At 35.1% G+C, this 12938-nt stretch overlaps 1 protein-coding gene across 2 annotated transcripts in view; it reads left to right on the forward strand.

The window, feature by feature from the left end:
• SEMA3D (semaphorin 3D) overlaps positions 1 to 12938 on the forward strand; it is a 192076-nt gene that overhangs the window by 115026 nt on the left and 64112 nt on the right. For both annotated transcript variants that reach the window (XM_024250396.3, XM_009243069.4), the window contains 3 exons: positions 975 to 1094; positions 5749 to 5842; positions 8470 to 8598. In XM_024250396.3, coding sequence (XP_024106164.1) covers positions 975 to 1094; positions 5749 to 5842; positions 8470 to 8598 — 343 coding nt within the window. The remainder of the gene's footprint in view (positions 1 to 974; positions 1095 to 5748; positions 5843 to 8469; positions 8599 to 12938) is intronic.

Raw genomic sequence — 12938 nt, forward strand, 5'->3', positions numbered from 1 at the left:
TGTAAAGATAGAGTGTCACTTGCAGGAGATAGACTGAAAATAATATATAACAACAAGAATAAATACTCTAAAAAGAGAGAGAGCCACTATTTACTGCTATTTGAAGCATATGAAATAATTAAGTTCTAAAGATAATGATGACATAAAGAAATATTTTTAGGCATAAGCATATGCAGAACAGAAAGAAACAAAAATTTCTTCAAAAATTTGACTTGGTGTAAAAAAAGTCCATGAGAAAAAACAGAGATTATTGAAATTATCAAGAAATAATCTGATTCTTAAAGGCTCTGTAATACTGGAAAATAAATGGCAATAAGTGGTAGGGCATCTGTTCAATAAGAATTGAATACATAGGTAGAGATGCACGTTTGTGTTCAGTGTTTTGTTCAGTGTAGCTGAGACAGATGACATTGCAAACAGTAGTGACTATATGGTATAAATTATGTGGTAACAACTGATCATGATAAATTTTGTGTTTTATGTATTTCTTGTAGAAAGTAAGGATACCAGGTGTGTGTGGTGGTGGGTGCTTGTAGTCCTAGCTACTCAGGAGGCTGAGTAAGGAGGATTTCTTGAGCCCAGGAGTTTGAGGCCAGTCTGGACAACATAGAGAGGTCTCATCTCTAAAAAAAAAAAAGAGAAAATTTTAAATATGGATGTCTAATTCATATTCTGTTTATATCCGTTCTCTAGGGCTCACTGAGTACCACTATAGACTTGTATTCTAATTAACCTAATTCTGATTAGTTCAATGGTTTTATAACTTCAAAAATCTAAAAAGCTACTCCTTTATACCATGGTTTCTATATTTGTCTTGCCTCATTTGCTACAACAGATGTCTAGAATTTCTCATAAATCTTTTTTCATTTGAGCTCTTATTTTTGAAGATTGATCTACTTGGAAAACAGGTGGCATAAATGATATTTCAAAAACCTAAATTGTGTGTTAATGCTTTTAATTTTTATGCCCAACAGACAGAATGTGCAAATTTCATCAGAGTACTTCAGCCCTATAACAAAACTCACATATATGTGTGTGGAACTGGAGCATTTCATCCAATATGTGGGTACATTGATCTTGGAGTCTACAAGGAGGTAATATAATGAAAAAGCGTGAAAAGCATAATTTATTGTAATACGTTGTTACTTAATTCCTATGACATAGGCAGATTTGAATATAAAGACTGAAACATATATGGCCAGGCATGGAGGCACATGCCTGTAATGCCAATACTCAGGAGGATGAAGTCAGAGGGTCCCTTGAGCCAAGGAATTCAAATCCATCCTAAGCAGCATAGTAAGATCCTGTTTTAAAACAAAACAAAACAAAAAACGAATAGTTTATGAACGATACAGTAACTCATGTTCCTAGCCATTATATGGACTGTCATTTTCACCATATACTTGATCTACCTAATAAAAATGTTTTTTCTATTAAAAGTGGTTTTAGCAGGATGATCAAAATTAATAGTGTAAAATGTTAAAAGTGTTTGTTTTCTATGGGCTCCATGTATGTCTTTATTTTCTCTTGACTTTCCTTTTTAACTAGATATATATAGTATGTTGCTGTTGGTAAAAATTCATTTTCCATAAGATCTTGCAGTGGAATTGCATTATATAAATAATTTCATTTTCCTATCTAATAAAGTTGACCTATTATGTATAATAGTGGACACTAAGTAAAGAATATTTTAATAATTTTCTTAAAATTGTATAGTCATTGGCATAATGAATTTATTGTTTCAGCTGGACCAAATTGGCATAATGGAAATAAAGGATGTATTAATTAGGAGTAATGTATTCCAGATCTCAATGAGTGCTTTAATAAGTGAAAAACATGCATATTTTTGCAATTAAATTATTTGCCAATACTTTAGTTTACTGTCCTTGTGTTATGGACTTCATGCCATCCACTTTACATGGATTATTGCTTTGGAATTTCACAACACTCTTAATAAAGCCAGTGTTGTTATAATTACCAATTTACAGGTTAGTAAAAATTAAGTCTCAATGGAATAAATAACATGCTAAATCACCCAACTAATACATGGTCTTGCAACAAATTGAATCAAGGCAGTCTATCTCTAGAACAAGCATGAGCAACTGAGCTTTAGGATAAGTGCTCCCAGTTGTTTCTTGGTGATGTGCGATGTCATCCTCATGTTTATGTAAGTACAGTCATGTGCATCATAACAAGGTTTCCATCAACAACAGGCTGCATATAATATGGTAGCCCCATGAGATTACATTACCCTATTTCTACGGTATCTTTTCTATGTTTGCATATATTTAGATACACAAATGCTTACCATTGTCTTATAGTTGCCTGTAGTATTCAACAGTAACAAGCTGTACATATTTGTAATCTAGGAGCCGTAGGCTATGCCATATACCCTAGGTGTGCAGTAGGTTATACCATCTAGGTTTGTGTAAGTGTACTCTGTGATGTTCACACAATGATGACATTGCATAACGATGTACTTCTCAGAACATACCCTGTCTTTAAGTGATGCATGACTGTACTTTTTGTGAGTAACCACACATATTTGCAGGATAATTCGCTGTGTTTTTGAAAGTAAAGTCTGGGCTTATGGAAAAGGTTTCTTTACATTGACTTAGCTGATTCACACAGAGATCAAACCCACAACTGTGGATGGATGGATTTTTGTTTCTAACCAACTTGTCTAACCAGCCGAGACTCAACTGTTTGAAAATAAAGCAACCCTGACAGTTAAATTTCTGAGCCACTAGGAGACTTGGTAACTTGAATCCATCATTCTTTGTTGGTGGTGTAATGTTCTCTTGTCTAGCTCTGATGAAGGGTAATATATAACATTAGTTCATAGCATAGGGTGTAATTATGTAATATAGCCCCACAGTTTGAGTGTGTTTTGAGGCCTAAGGATAAAGGCCAAACTCACAACCTGCTAAGGGGGGCAAATAGTGTTTTAAAGCTCCTTAAAAGTCACAAGTGCTGGCTGGACGCCGTGGCTCACACTTTGGGAGGCCGAGGTGGGCAGATCACCAGAGGTTAGGAGTTCAAGACCAGCCTGGCCAATATGGTGAAACCTCGTCTCTTCTAATAATACAGATATAGCCGAGCATGGTGGCACGTGCCTGTAATCCCAGCTACTCTGAAGGCTGAGGCAAGAAAATTGTTTGAACTCGGGAGGTGGAGGTTTCAGTGAGCCAAGATTGCGCCACTGCACTCCAGCCTGGGTGACAGAGCAAGACTCTGTCTCCAAACAAACAAAAAAAAAGTCACAAGTGCTGAAAGGGAATTTAGATTTAGATGGAACTAATTAGTAGCTTGGGACTGTCAAGAAGCCCTGGGGCAGTCAAATTTACAAGTTCCATGAATAAGAGAATTGTGGGTAAACAGGGGCATTGAACCTTGAGTTTTCAGCTGGTCTGGCCTACAGGTAATTGTATGGCAGCCCTGCTTGAAAATTGTTAACTTTTTTAATGAATCATTAGTCCCAAGAAATCATTGTACTTCTAGAGGGAGTTTAGAAGGACCTTCCATTTTCAAATAAATAAGGCTCCTCCTAAGATGGCTGGGAAGAGGGAACAGCAATACACAAAAGGAGCGGAAGAAGGTATACTTCAGGGACTGCTATGCAGTGTGGCTGGGGCAATGGGAAGAAACAGGGAAAGCTAAGATGAATCCCAGATTCCTGACTTTGCCAGTGAGTTGAAGAGTGGTGTTATTTATTGAGGTGAGAGTAGTAGCAAGTTTGAGGGAAATATGGTGAGTTAGTTTTGCACATTCTGCATTTGTGGCATGTTCAGTAGGTCATGCCAAGTGGGCAACTGGAGCTGGAATTTAGGAAGGAAGTCAGTGCTGCTGTCAACAACTTCTAATAGTAAGTTGAGGACAGATGGCCAGAGTTTGAAATATGGTTCCAGTCATTTACTAACTCCATGGCTGTATGCATACTCTATAAACTTTCTACACTTCTGCTTATTCAGTAAAATAATAATAGTAACTATTTCACAGAGTTATTTTGAGAATAAAATGAGAAAATGATTGTATACTATTTGGCATAGCACTTTGCTTCATTCTAGTCACTTAACATTCATCCATTTCTAGATAACAGAAACACAGAAAGGTAAAGAGGCATGGATGTACACAATATGTATATTTTACATATTTCTATAAAATAATATTTGTATCCCACAGTGCTGGGAAAACTTGAAAGCTGTTTAATGCTTGGCTTGGTATCATTTCCTCTGGGGCCTCCCCTGTGCTGCTGCAGATCTTATCTTTAAATAGGCATGATATTGACAATAATGTTGCTTAGTTGTGATAAATAAATGTTTTTTACTAGCATTCCTACCTACTTGTATCATCTTTACTTCTCTGCCCATATTTCCATCTGTGTAGCTCAGACAGGTGCTTTTTGCATAATTAATCAAGAATAAGGAACTTCATAGAAGCAATCTTATAAAGTTGAAGTCTGAAAATATAGAGCACCATTAATTCAGTCAGTTTATTTCAGGAAGCACGTGGAATCATCCATTATTTTTTATACTATTTTCTTGTATGTGTCCTTGACTGGCTCAAGGAAACTTGCTTTCTTGCTATCTCCTATTTCCAGTAGATTATAAAGGTACCATTATTATTTGTATTAAAGTGTGTTTACTTAAAATTATGAACCATAAATTTTTAACAAGACTATTTAAACTGCTATTAGTATTTAGTATTTTTTTAAATGAGGCAATAGTTACTATTGGTCTTGTTCAAAGGAAAAACAAAGATCTGAAGTGCAACATAACACATAATTTTCTCTGTCTCTTTTGCTTTATTGCTTGTGTTCTACATAAGTTGCACTGAATGGTCCTTTTTTATTACATGTGTGTTCTGATATAACTTCATAGATACACCACCTAGACAGAATGTCTGAAGTGCAGGATTTCTGTAACTAGTGCATGCACAGAGTGAGTCATCATCCTTTCTGCTGGATGGTAGTGTTGTCATTGTTATGAGACAATCTCATGGGGCCATATTCATTATACATTCATATTTTTTCTTGGAAAGTTCAACTTAAGATGTTATTTATTTTCCCAAATACTAAAAGTCTGCCAATGTCATCCTGTCTGTGGCCACTATTATAAAAATAGACATTTCAGCCAAAATAACTATGTGGTTTAATGTGTACAGTGTTTTCATAATAGTGAAATACTACAACAGGATTTTTTTCTTACCCAGATGTATCAACAACTTAAAAATGACTGCCCACCTTAGAACACTTTTATGTTACTATAATTTTAAAAACTATTACAAGGTTTAAGTCATTTGACATAGTTGAAGATGCTTAGTTATATAAATTGTAATCACTATCCTGAAAGTATGATTATTATAGCAAATCTATTTCTTAAAAGATGAAGTTGGTTTTATTAGGCTCAATAAGTTAGTCATGAAAGCTCAAGAAATATGTGTTCTTAGTGGTGATTTCGATATTGATAATGGTGGAGACTAAAGATATTGATGAGTACATTACTACTTCCATTTGAAAAATTCACTCAGTATTATATTGCCACTTTGGGCAAAGGGAGACCAAAACATGGTTATTAAGTCTTGCCAGATATATTTGCTAAAAAGTTAAGGAGTTCAGCATCATGCACATGCTATATGCTCAATTAGTTTTATCAAGTTCGTGAGTTGGAATTTAGTTTGTGTCTCCCACTTTCTTACTGTTTGTAATATTTTTAAAAAGCTCACTGGTGTTAATATTTCTCATAACAGGATATTATATTCAAACTAGACACACATAATTTGGAGTCTGGCAGACTGAAATGCCCTTTCGATCCTCAGCAGCCTTTTGCTTCAGTAATGACAGGTAAGATCAATGATAGGCAGTTCTTATCCTTAAATGGTTTTCTAAGAGTTATTTGTTGACTTAACCACATTTTCCTATTGAGTTAAACGTAATTTTTTACTAATCTTCCACAAGCGATTTGTTTCCATTATTTTAGTGCCAAATTTGTCTGTACTGAGCATCCTTCTCACTAAAGGAAGGCCACAGCAATCCATGGTGTCTGCACAGTTACTTTTTAAATGAACTTCTGATTGAATATTTATAATGTCAAAGAACAGATAATTACTTGTTTTATAATTTTATATTTAGATGTCTGGGGATTTTCTTATGTTGTAATATCTCCCTATCTGACTTATTATAGAAATTAAATTTAGCAATTCCATATGTGGGTAAATTAAACCAAATTAATCAGGCTATAGAATACAGATAATAGAATGTTATAACATCTTCCTTTGCAATTTCACTATAACCTGATTATATCAGTGGAAACATGAAATTTCTACTAGCATAGCTAGTCTTCTCTCACTTTGCATACATCTTAAAGTCTCTTATAAGACAACTATCTTGTTCAAAGAAGCAATACTGTGTGGTCTGAAGTCTGTTTCAAGGAATGTCGGCAAGACTTCTGAATTTCAGCCATTATAAGGACTCCTTTTGTCTTGGTTTGGTTCATGACTTTAGTCTCTTTCTATTTAACTTGTCTGTCAAATGTTTGAATAGACGATAAGAGTGAAGCACCATGACATTTTAATTTTCACTTAGTGAGAACTAGTGATTTTGCTTTGAAGTGACAGCATGTGTGTATTTGTGTTTTTTGAAAATTATGTGACTAATGGTCAGTCATTATTCTCAGAAAATGAGATAGATGGTTTCTGATTCTGATCTGTGAAGTGGAGTTGGCATACCCTTAATAAAAAAAAAAATAGATTGGCGGCAGTTGTTACTCCCCTTATGAATCTCCAAGTAATTTTAGGTACAAGGAAGAAGTTTGAAAGCCTGGATATTCAGATCTAATTTTTATGTTGAAATATATTTTTTCCTAACAAAACATTCAAATACTTGCAATTTTATAGGTTTCAAAGTGACAGTTCACTTCTTTTACCAAACTTTTTAATAATGTCTTTGTTGTTATTATTTTATTATTTTTTAAAAATATGCCCATAATGAAATATTGCCATTTACCTGATACATTATAGGGTAATACTGTAAGAGGATGGAAGCAGTACCTTATCAATGTCTCCATTACATAGCTGGCGTTCTCTCTCTCTCTCTCTCTCTCTCTCTCTCTGTGTGTGTGTGTGTGTGTGTGTGTGTTTCCTTTAGAAGTTAGCTATTCTCATTCTTAAGGTTGAATTATCCCTGATCGTTCATTGGAAGCTTATTTAGATGGATATAAACAGGGGCTATAGAAAGTATCTTAATCCCTTCTTATACAAGGCAGAATTTTAAAGATATGTTTCTGAGCAAAAATAAATTTCAGTGATAAAACAATGTATTAGTTCTCATATTTAGGCATTTATAAAGTCTAAATGCTCCGTAGGGATTTGCCATTTTTTACATTGTTCTATTAAATGTAAAGCAGAGCGGTTGATTAAGAAGTTTCTTGAAATAGTAGAGGTTTAGCTCTCAAAGAGACAACATATTCTCCTGCAGGAACAGCCTTCTTCCTGCCACTCCGCCCCACCCCTACCCAACACCCTGACTAACATTAGGGTACATGGATCCCTGCTGCTTTCTTCTCCTTCCCTTATGTTTTTCTCACTCCCCTTCCTTCCATCCTCTTCCTCTCTCTAATCTGCCTTTTCTCTTTTCTGTTTGTCCTCCCCTTCTCCCGCCTCCTCTTTTCCCTCCTTCCTCTTACTTCCCTTCTTCCTCCTTCTCACCATCCCTTCTCTCCTCCTCCTTTTCCTTCTCCTGTCTTCTTCGTTCTTCTCTCCTTTCTCTCTCTTTTTCTCCTTGACATTCCCCTTCTCTCTCTTCCTCCTTTCTGTCTCTGGTGAAACAGAACATGTACTTTACACAAATAACAGAACAAAGAAGTTTGGTATGCAGTAATGGCAACATCTTTCCCCTTTCAAGAATTCCTGTTTATCAGAACTATTAGAGACATGATTAGCTACAAGGAATGCAACATGTTATAATTACAAAGAATGACTTCAGTGCTGAAAGCTCCCTTTCAGCAGAGGTTAGTCAAAGAAAATTTGTGGTCATTGAGGTTGTGTCAGTTAAGTAAATACTAATTACACAATCCATTCCTCATTATGGCATTTAGCTTTTCATATTTCTTTTGTCTTGTTCTAAAGAAGAACTCTTAATTATGACATTTATTTGAATTATTTGTGGGGAGAAGAGAAAGAGGAATCGCTTATTATTATTTATTCAAAAGGGAAGCTAATGCACGTGCAATTATTAATTCAGAAGAATTTGTCCTGTTTATATTCAAGTATTCAGCATCAGCTTACCAAAGTAAATTGAGTTATCCTTTCTTCAACTGAGATAAATTTTCAAAATCTGTGAAATTTATGAAACAATGCATTCTGATATTAAGCAACAAACATCTTTGGTGTCATGCTGTGAAATTTGTACATGTTAAATAGCATCTACTGCTGTACTCTTAAAAGCTCTGTGTACTTTTTTCTCCCTCTCAGATGAGTACCTCTACTCTGGAACAGCTTCTGATTTCCTTGGCAAAGATACTGCATTCACCCGATCCCTTGGGCCTACTCATGACCACCACTACATCAGAACTGACATTTCAGAGCACTACTGGCTCAATGGTTTGTGATTTTTTTTGTTTACTTTTGATTGTCTTGCCTTTGGTTTAAGATAGATAAGAAGTGTATTATTATTCATTCAAATGTGTTTTGGAATAATTGATTTAGCTCAACATTATAAAATACATTTGAAATAATTCCCCACTAAGAAAATCTCCAAAACCTTTTGTTTATATAGTAATACATAATATTTATTGTCTGCTATTCCTCAACACTCTTCTGTGCTCTAATTAATATTTTAAATATTCACAATGACATCTGGGATATATCATTATTTTATTCTTTAATACACATAAACTATTACGCTATAAAAATACTAAAGTACAGAGAAGTAATTTGGTCAAGGTCTTATAACTTGTCAGATGCAGAGTGAGAATTCAAGCAGGCCATCTTACTCTTGCAGTCTGTGTAAAGAGCAAGGCATGTACTGTCTGCTAGCCCAAAGAACTCAGGTTAGATTGTAATGGTAACTTCTGTTGCTTAAAAATAATATACATTTGGGTTAAGACATTTCTCTTCAAAATTTTAAGCATATTAATATTGACATAATTTTGTCTGATTACTATTTTAAGAATCATACAATATTTTGAGTTTAAAATTTTTTAAAAAACATAAGAATATTATAAATGAGTTTCTTTAATTAATCCAAGAAACACTACAAGGCACCTAACTCCACCCCACTCCCCACCACTGCCTTACAACAGATCAAATTTCATCATGATTCTCTAACATATGACTTTATTCCATTGCATGGCAGAATGACATAACACTGTAATTTAAGCAGGCAGGCATTTTTCATTCCCATAATAAATATTGGGCCTTAGTGAAGGAGGCCAGGGTAGAGATTTCCTAGGGGCTATCTCTCTGTCTCTCAGTGTCTTTTAAGCAGTGACAACATAAACAAAAGGAAAAACACTTTGAAAACATTTCTTTAGTCAAAAACTCCAGATCTATTTGTTTATACAATGTGATTCTCATCAGCCAAAAAAGTACCCTTAATAGGTAGTCTTAAAAGGGAAAACAAATATAGAATATCCATGACTACGTGATTACCCATTAATTTCTTAACACACACGCAAAGCACAGCTATCTTTTTGTGCATTGTCAGATTTTTGTGGAATTATTTGGTTTGAGAGTAACTTCTTAAACGTCACCTATAGAATAGCTTAGATACCTATTTGAATAAAAAGATATTTTTATGGCTTAAAATGAAGTATAAGATTGTATCTCTGTCTTGGGATGGCAAATATCATGTTTCTCCTCTTCTAAAAGACAGTAGTATTTTTTCCATTACTGTAACATATTCATTAACAAGTCAGCAGAATTGTCAATACAATAAATGTAGGAAATATGCATTCAACTACTATTTGCCTAGATATGCTATTTTTAGTACTGTATGAAGAAGATTAGAGATTAGGAAGGCTTTGAATTGGTTTAACAATTTCCCTAATAAACAACTTCTGAGACCTTATTGCCTACTGGGTGCTACTCTACCCTTGTGGCCTGCATAGGTAGATAGGAGAGGGTCACTGACTTCACGGATGATGAATGCCTTGCTCAGCCTGAAGCATAAAGCAGGAGTGGGAGACAAGGCTACAAAGATGTAAATATTATCTTGAAACCATGATGGCTTACTTTTTAATCAAGGAGTCAGAACTTTGTTTTTCTAAAGGTAACTTACAAAAACAAGAGCATGTTTTTTAATAGCATGAATGGAAGACTAAAATAGGGAAATGAGAAAGGGACAGCAACAAAGGTAGTGGAAGTGGGGATGGGCATGAGAATATACTGCAAAGAATATTTGAGAGAGAATATACTGGTTTGTAAATAGAAGAATCCAAGGACATGAGACAGAGCTCAAGAGATTTGGATGCCAGGAAAACTTCGCAATTAAAGAAGCCAGTAGAATAGAAGAAATTGAAGGTAAGAGAAAAGACAAATGGTAGAGGAAGTCTCAATTGACCGAATTCAAGCAAATAATTATGATGCAGAAAAACTGACTTTTATGATTCTAGGAGATTCAAGGCAGACTGCTTAGCAGTTAAAAGCCAGGGTGATCATATGACCTACTTTGCCCGGGACATTTTCAGTTTGCTCCTGTTCTTTTACTCTTAAAAGTGTCCCAGTTTAAACTAAAATTGTTTCTGTGGAACTTATTTATTTGTGCTTAATTCCTGAATGGTGACTTTGGTCAAACTTTAATGTCCATTCAAATTCTTTGTCTGTAAATATGGAATCTATTAACAATAGAATCTATTCACAGGGTGTTATAAAGATAAGATTAAATCATATTGGGAAGTCTATTAGAAGACAATTTTAAGAGCTGAATTAGTGTCAATATCATCATGATCATTATCAGGTATCATGTGGTACCATGAAGGTAGCAGTGGGAGGTAGAAGTGGGGCTGAAACCTGAATGCTGTGTGAATCTCTGCTATCTCTTTAGCATTTTGTATTATTGACCGCCTTTTCATTCTCTCCCTCTACACTTCATAATTCTGTGAGCTCATCCATCCGAATAGTTTCAACTGTTTCCTGTGTTCCAGTGTTTCCTAAAATTGTATTTCCAACCTTTTCCTGTAACTAAGTGGCCTCAAAAATAATTTATTTGGATGACTTCCATTTTTATTCTAGATCAAAAGAAAAAAGATTATTGTTTTATATAAAAATCAAGATATGTAAGCCTTAGTTTTGATTGTGCTGTTAAATTGCTTTAAGGTTTTTACAAGTGGTTTAATGACCCTTTGTTTTAATTGGATTTAAAGTCTAAAATCTTGTGAGTGTTATAGATCTTGTTTCTTCTTTCAAATCTATCCTTCAGTAGCCATTTTCTGATTTTTATCTATTTTAACTTTCTTAACTTCATCCACCCAGTTACCTTGGAGTTATCTTTGATTCCTTCCTCTTTTTCCTCTCCTTTATCTAATCTATTTCTAAGAGCTTTTACTTCCTTGAAAATATCTGTTGGCCTTGTTCTTTCTATGGTTACCATTTTCCTATAGGTCTTCATTACCTCATCTCTGGTTTATTGGCACCATTTTATTGTTTACTAACTGATCTCCCCATCTCTCATCTCTTCCCATTCAAATTTATTTTATATAATATCCATGCTAGTCCTATCTTTGGAACTTTTAAAGTGCTATTTTATTGACTGTTATAAACCCAGAGAATTACTATTTGCATTTTACATTTGGTGATATATTCGATGTCAGATAATAGTTCATAGCTAAACAGCTAGCGGAGGTGAGATTGAAGCTCGAATATGTGTATCTGGCCCCCGATATTGTATCATTTCCATGATACAGTTCATCGGCTCAAAATCTGCTCTTTTGATGGCATATCCCCTGCTCTTTGCAGCCACACTACAAACTGGGCCATATGTACATGCCATGTAGGGCAACAGCAAACCAAGGATATGGGTCTGGTAGCAGGAAGTAGGGACAGATAGAGAAAATGGAGTTCCGCAAGCAGTGAGGGAGACCTAGGCAGTCTGGCTGGAGCCAGGGAAATCAGGGAAAGTGCAAGCAGCCAGTCAGATGTTTGCTGAGGGAAAGGCAGGCCAGAGCTAGAAGAGCACAATGCTTCAGGAGATTCAGTCATTCAGGAGTTCCCCAGTCCACAGAAACTAGGGCAGAGTAAGGGGAGAAATTATGGAAATGATGATATTCTTATAATGAAGAGGGATCTGATGGACTAAGACAAAATATTGGCTTGCTCAGAGGACGTTTCTGTCCTTTATGAGAAATGGCTATTTTCCAGATACAGTCAGCCTATGGTCCAAAGTCAATGGGGTCATCTGTCTGGAGTCAGGAGTGGGAGGGGAGAGAATACAGATGAACTGCGACAAGTGAGTATTTAACTGTTAAGATGCAGATTCTAAAGAGTTATCATTTTAAATATGATGCTACATGAATCTTTTATAAATCCATTTTTATCACTGAAGCACTTAGGGGGTTTAAAATTCTTGATACATGTGTGCATGCCATATTGTGTTCTGTGCCCCACTTGGCATTAACCAGAGTGAGATCAGCTAACCACTTAACAGTGCAAGGATCCTTCTCAGAATTTTTCTAGGACTGTTTAATCCAGTTTAAAGACTTAAAAAGTAGGAATCCTGATTCCTTCCTTAAGATACTAATCCATCTAGCAAATACCTTACGAGGAGGATACAAAATGGCAAAGATGAAATTTTTTCATCTTTGAGGCACTTTTCATTTGAAGTTGTAAAAATTGTTTTTTTTACAGTACCTTTATGGGCATTTCTAAATGAAGTCTTTGATGGTTCCACACTTTGATTTATCAACTTAATCTTAAAACATATAGGAAATAGGAATATAGATGCA

Source organism: Pongo abelii, chromosome 6, assembly GCF_028885655.2.
Source record: "Pongo abelii isolate AG06213 chromosome 6, NHGRI_mPonAbe1-v2.0_pri, whole genome shotgun sequence".
Classification (NCBI taxonomy): domain Eukaryota; kingdom Metazoa; phylum Chordata; class Mammalia; order Primates; family Hominidae; genus Pongo; species Pongo abelii.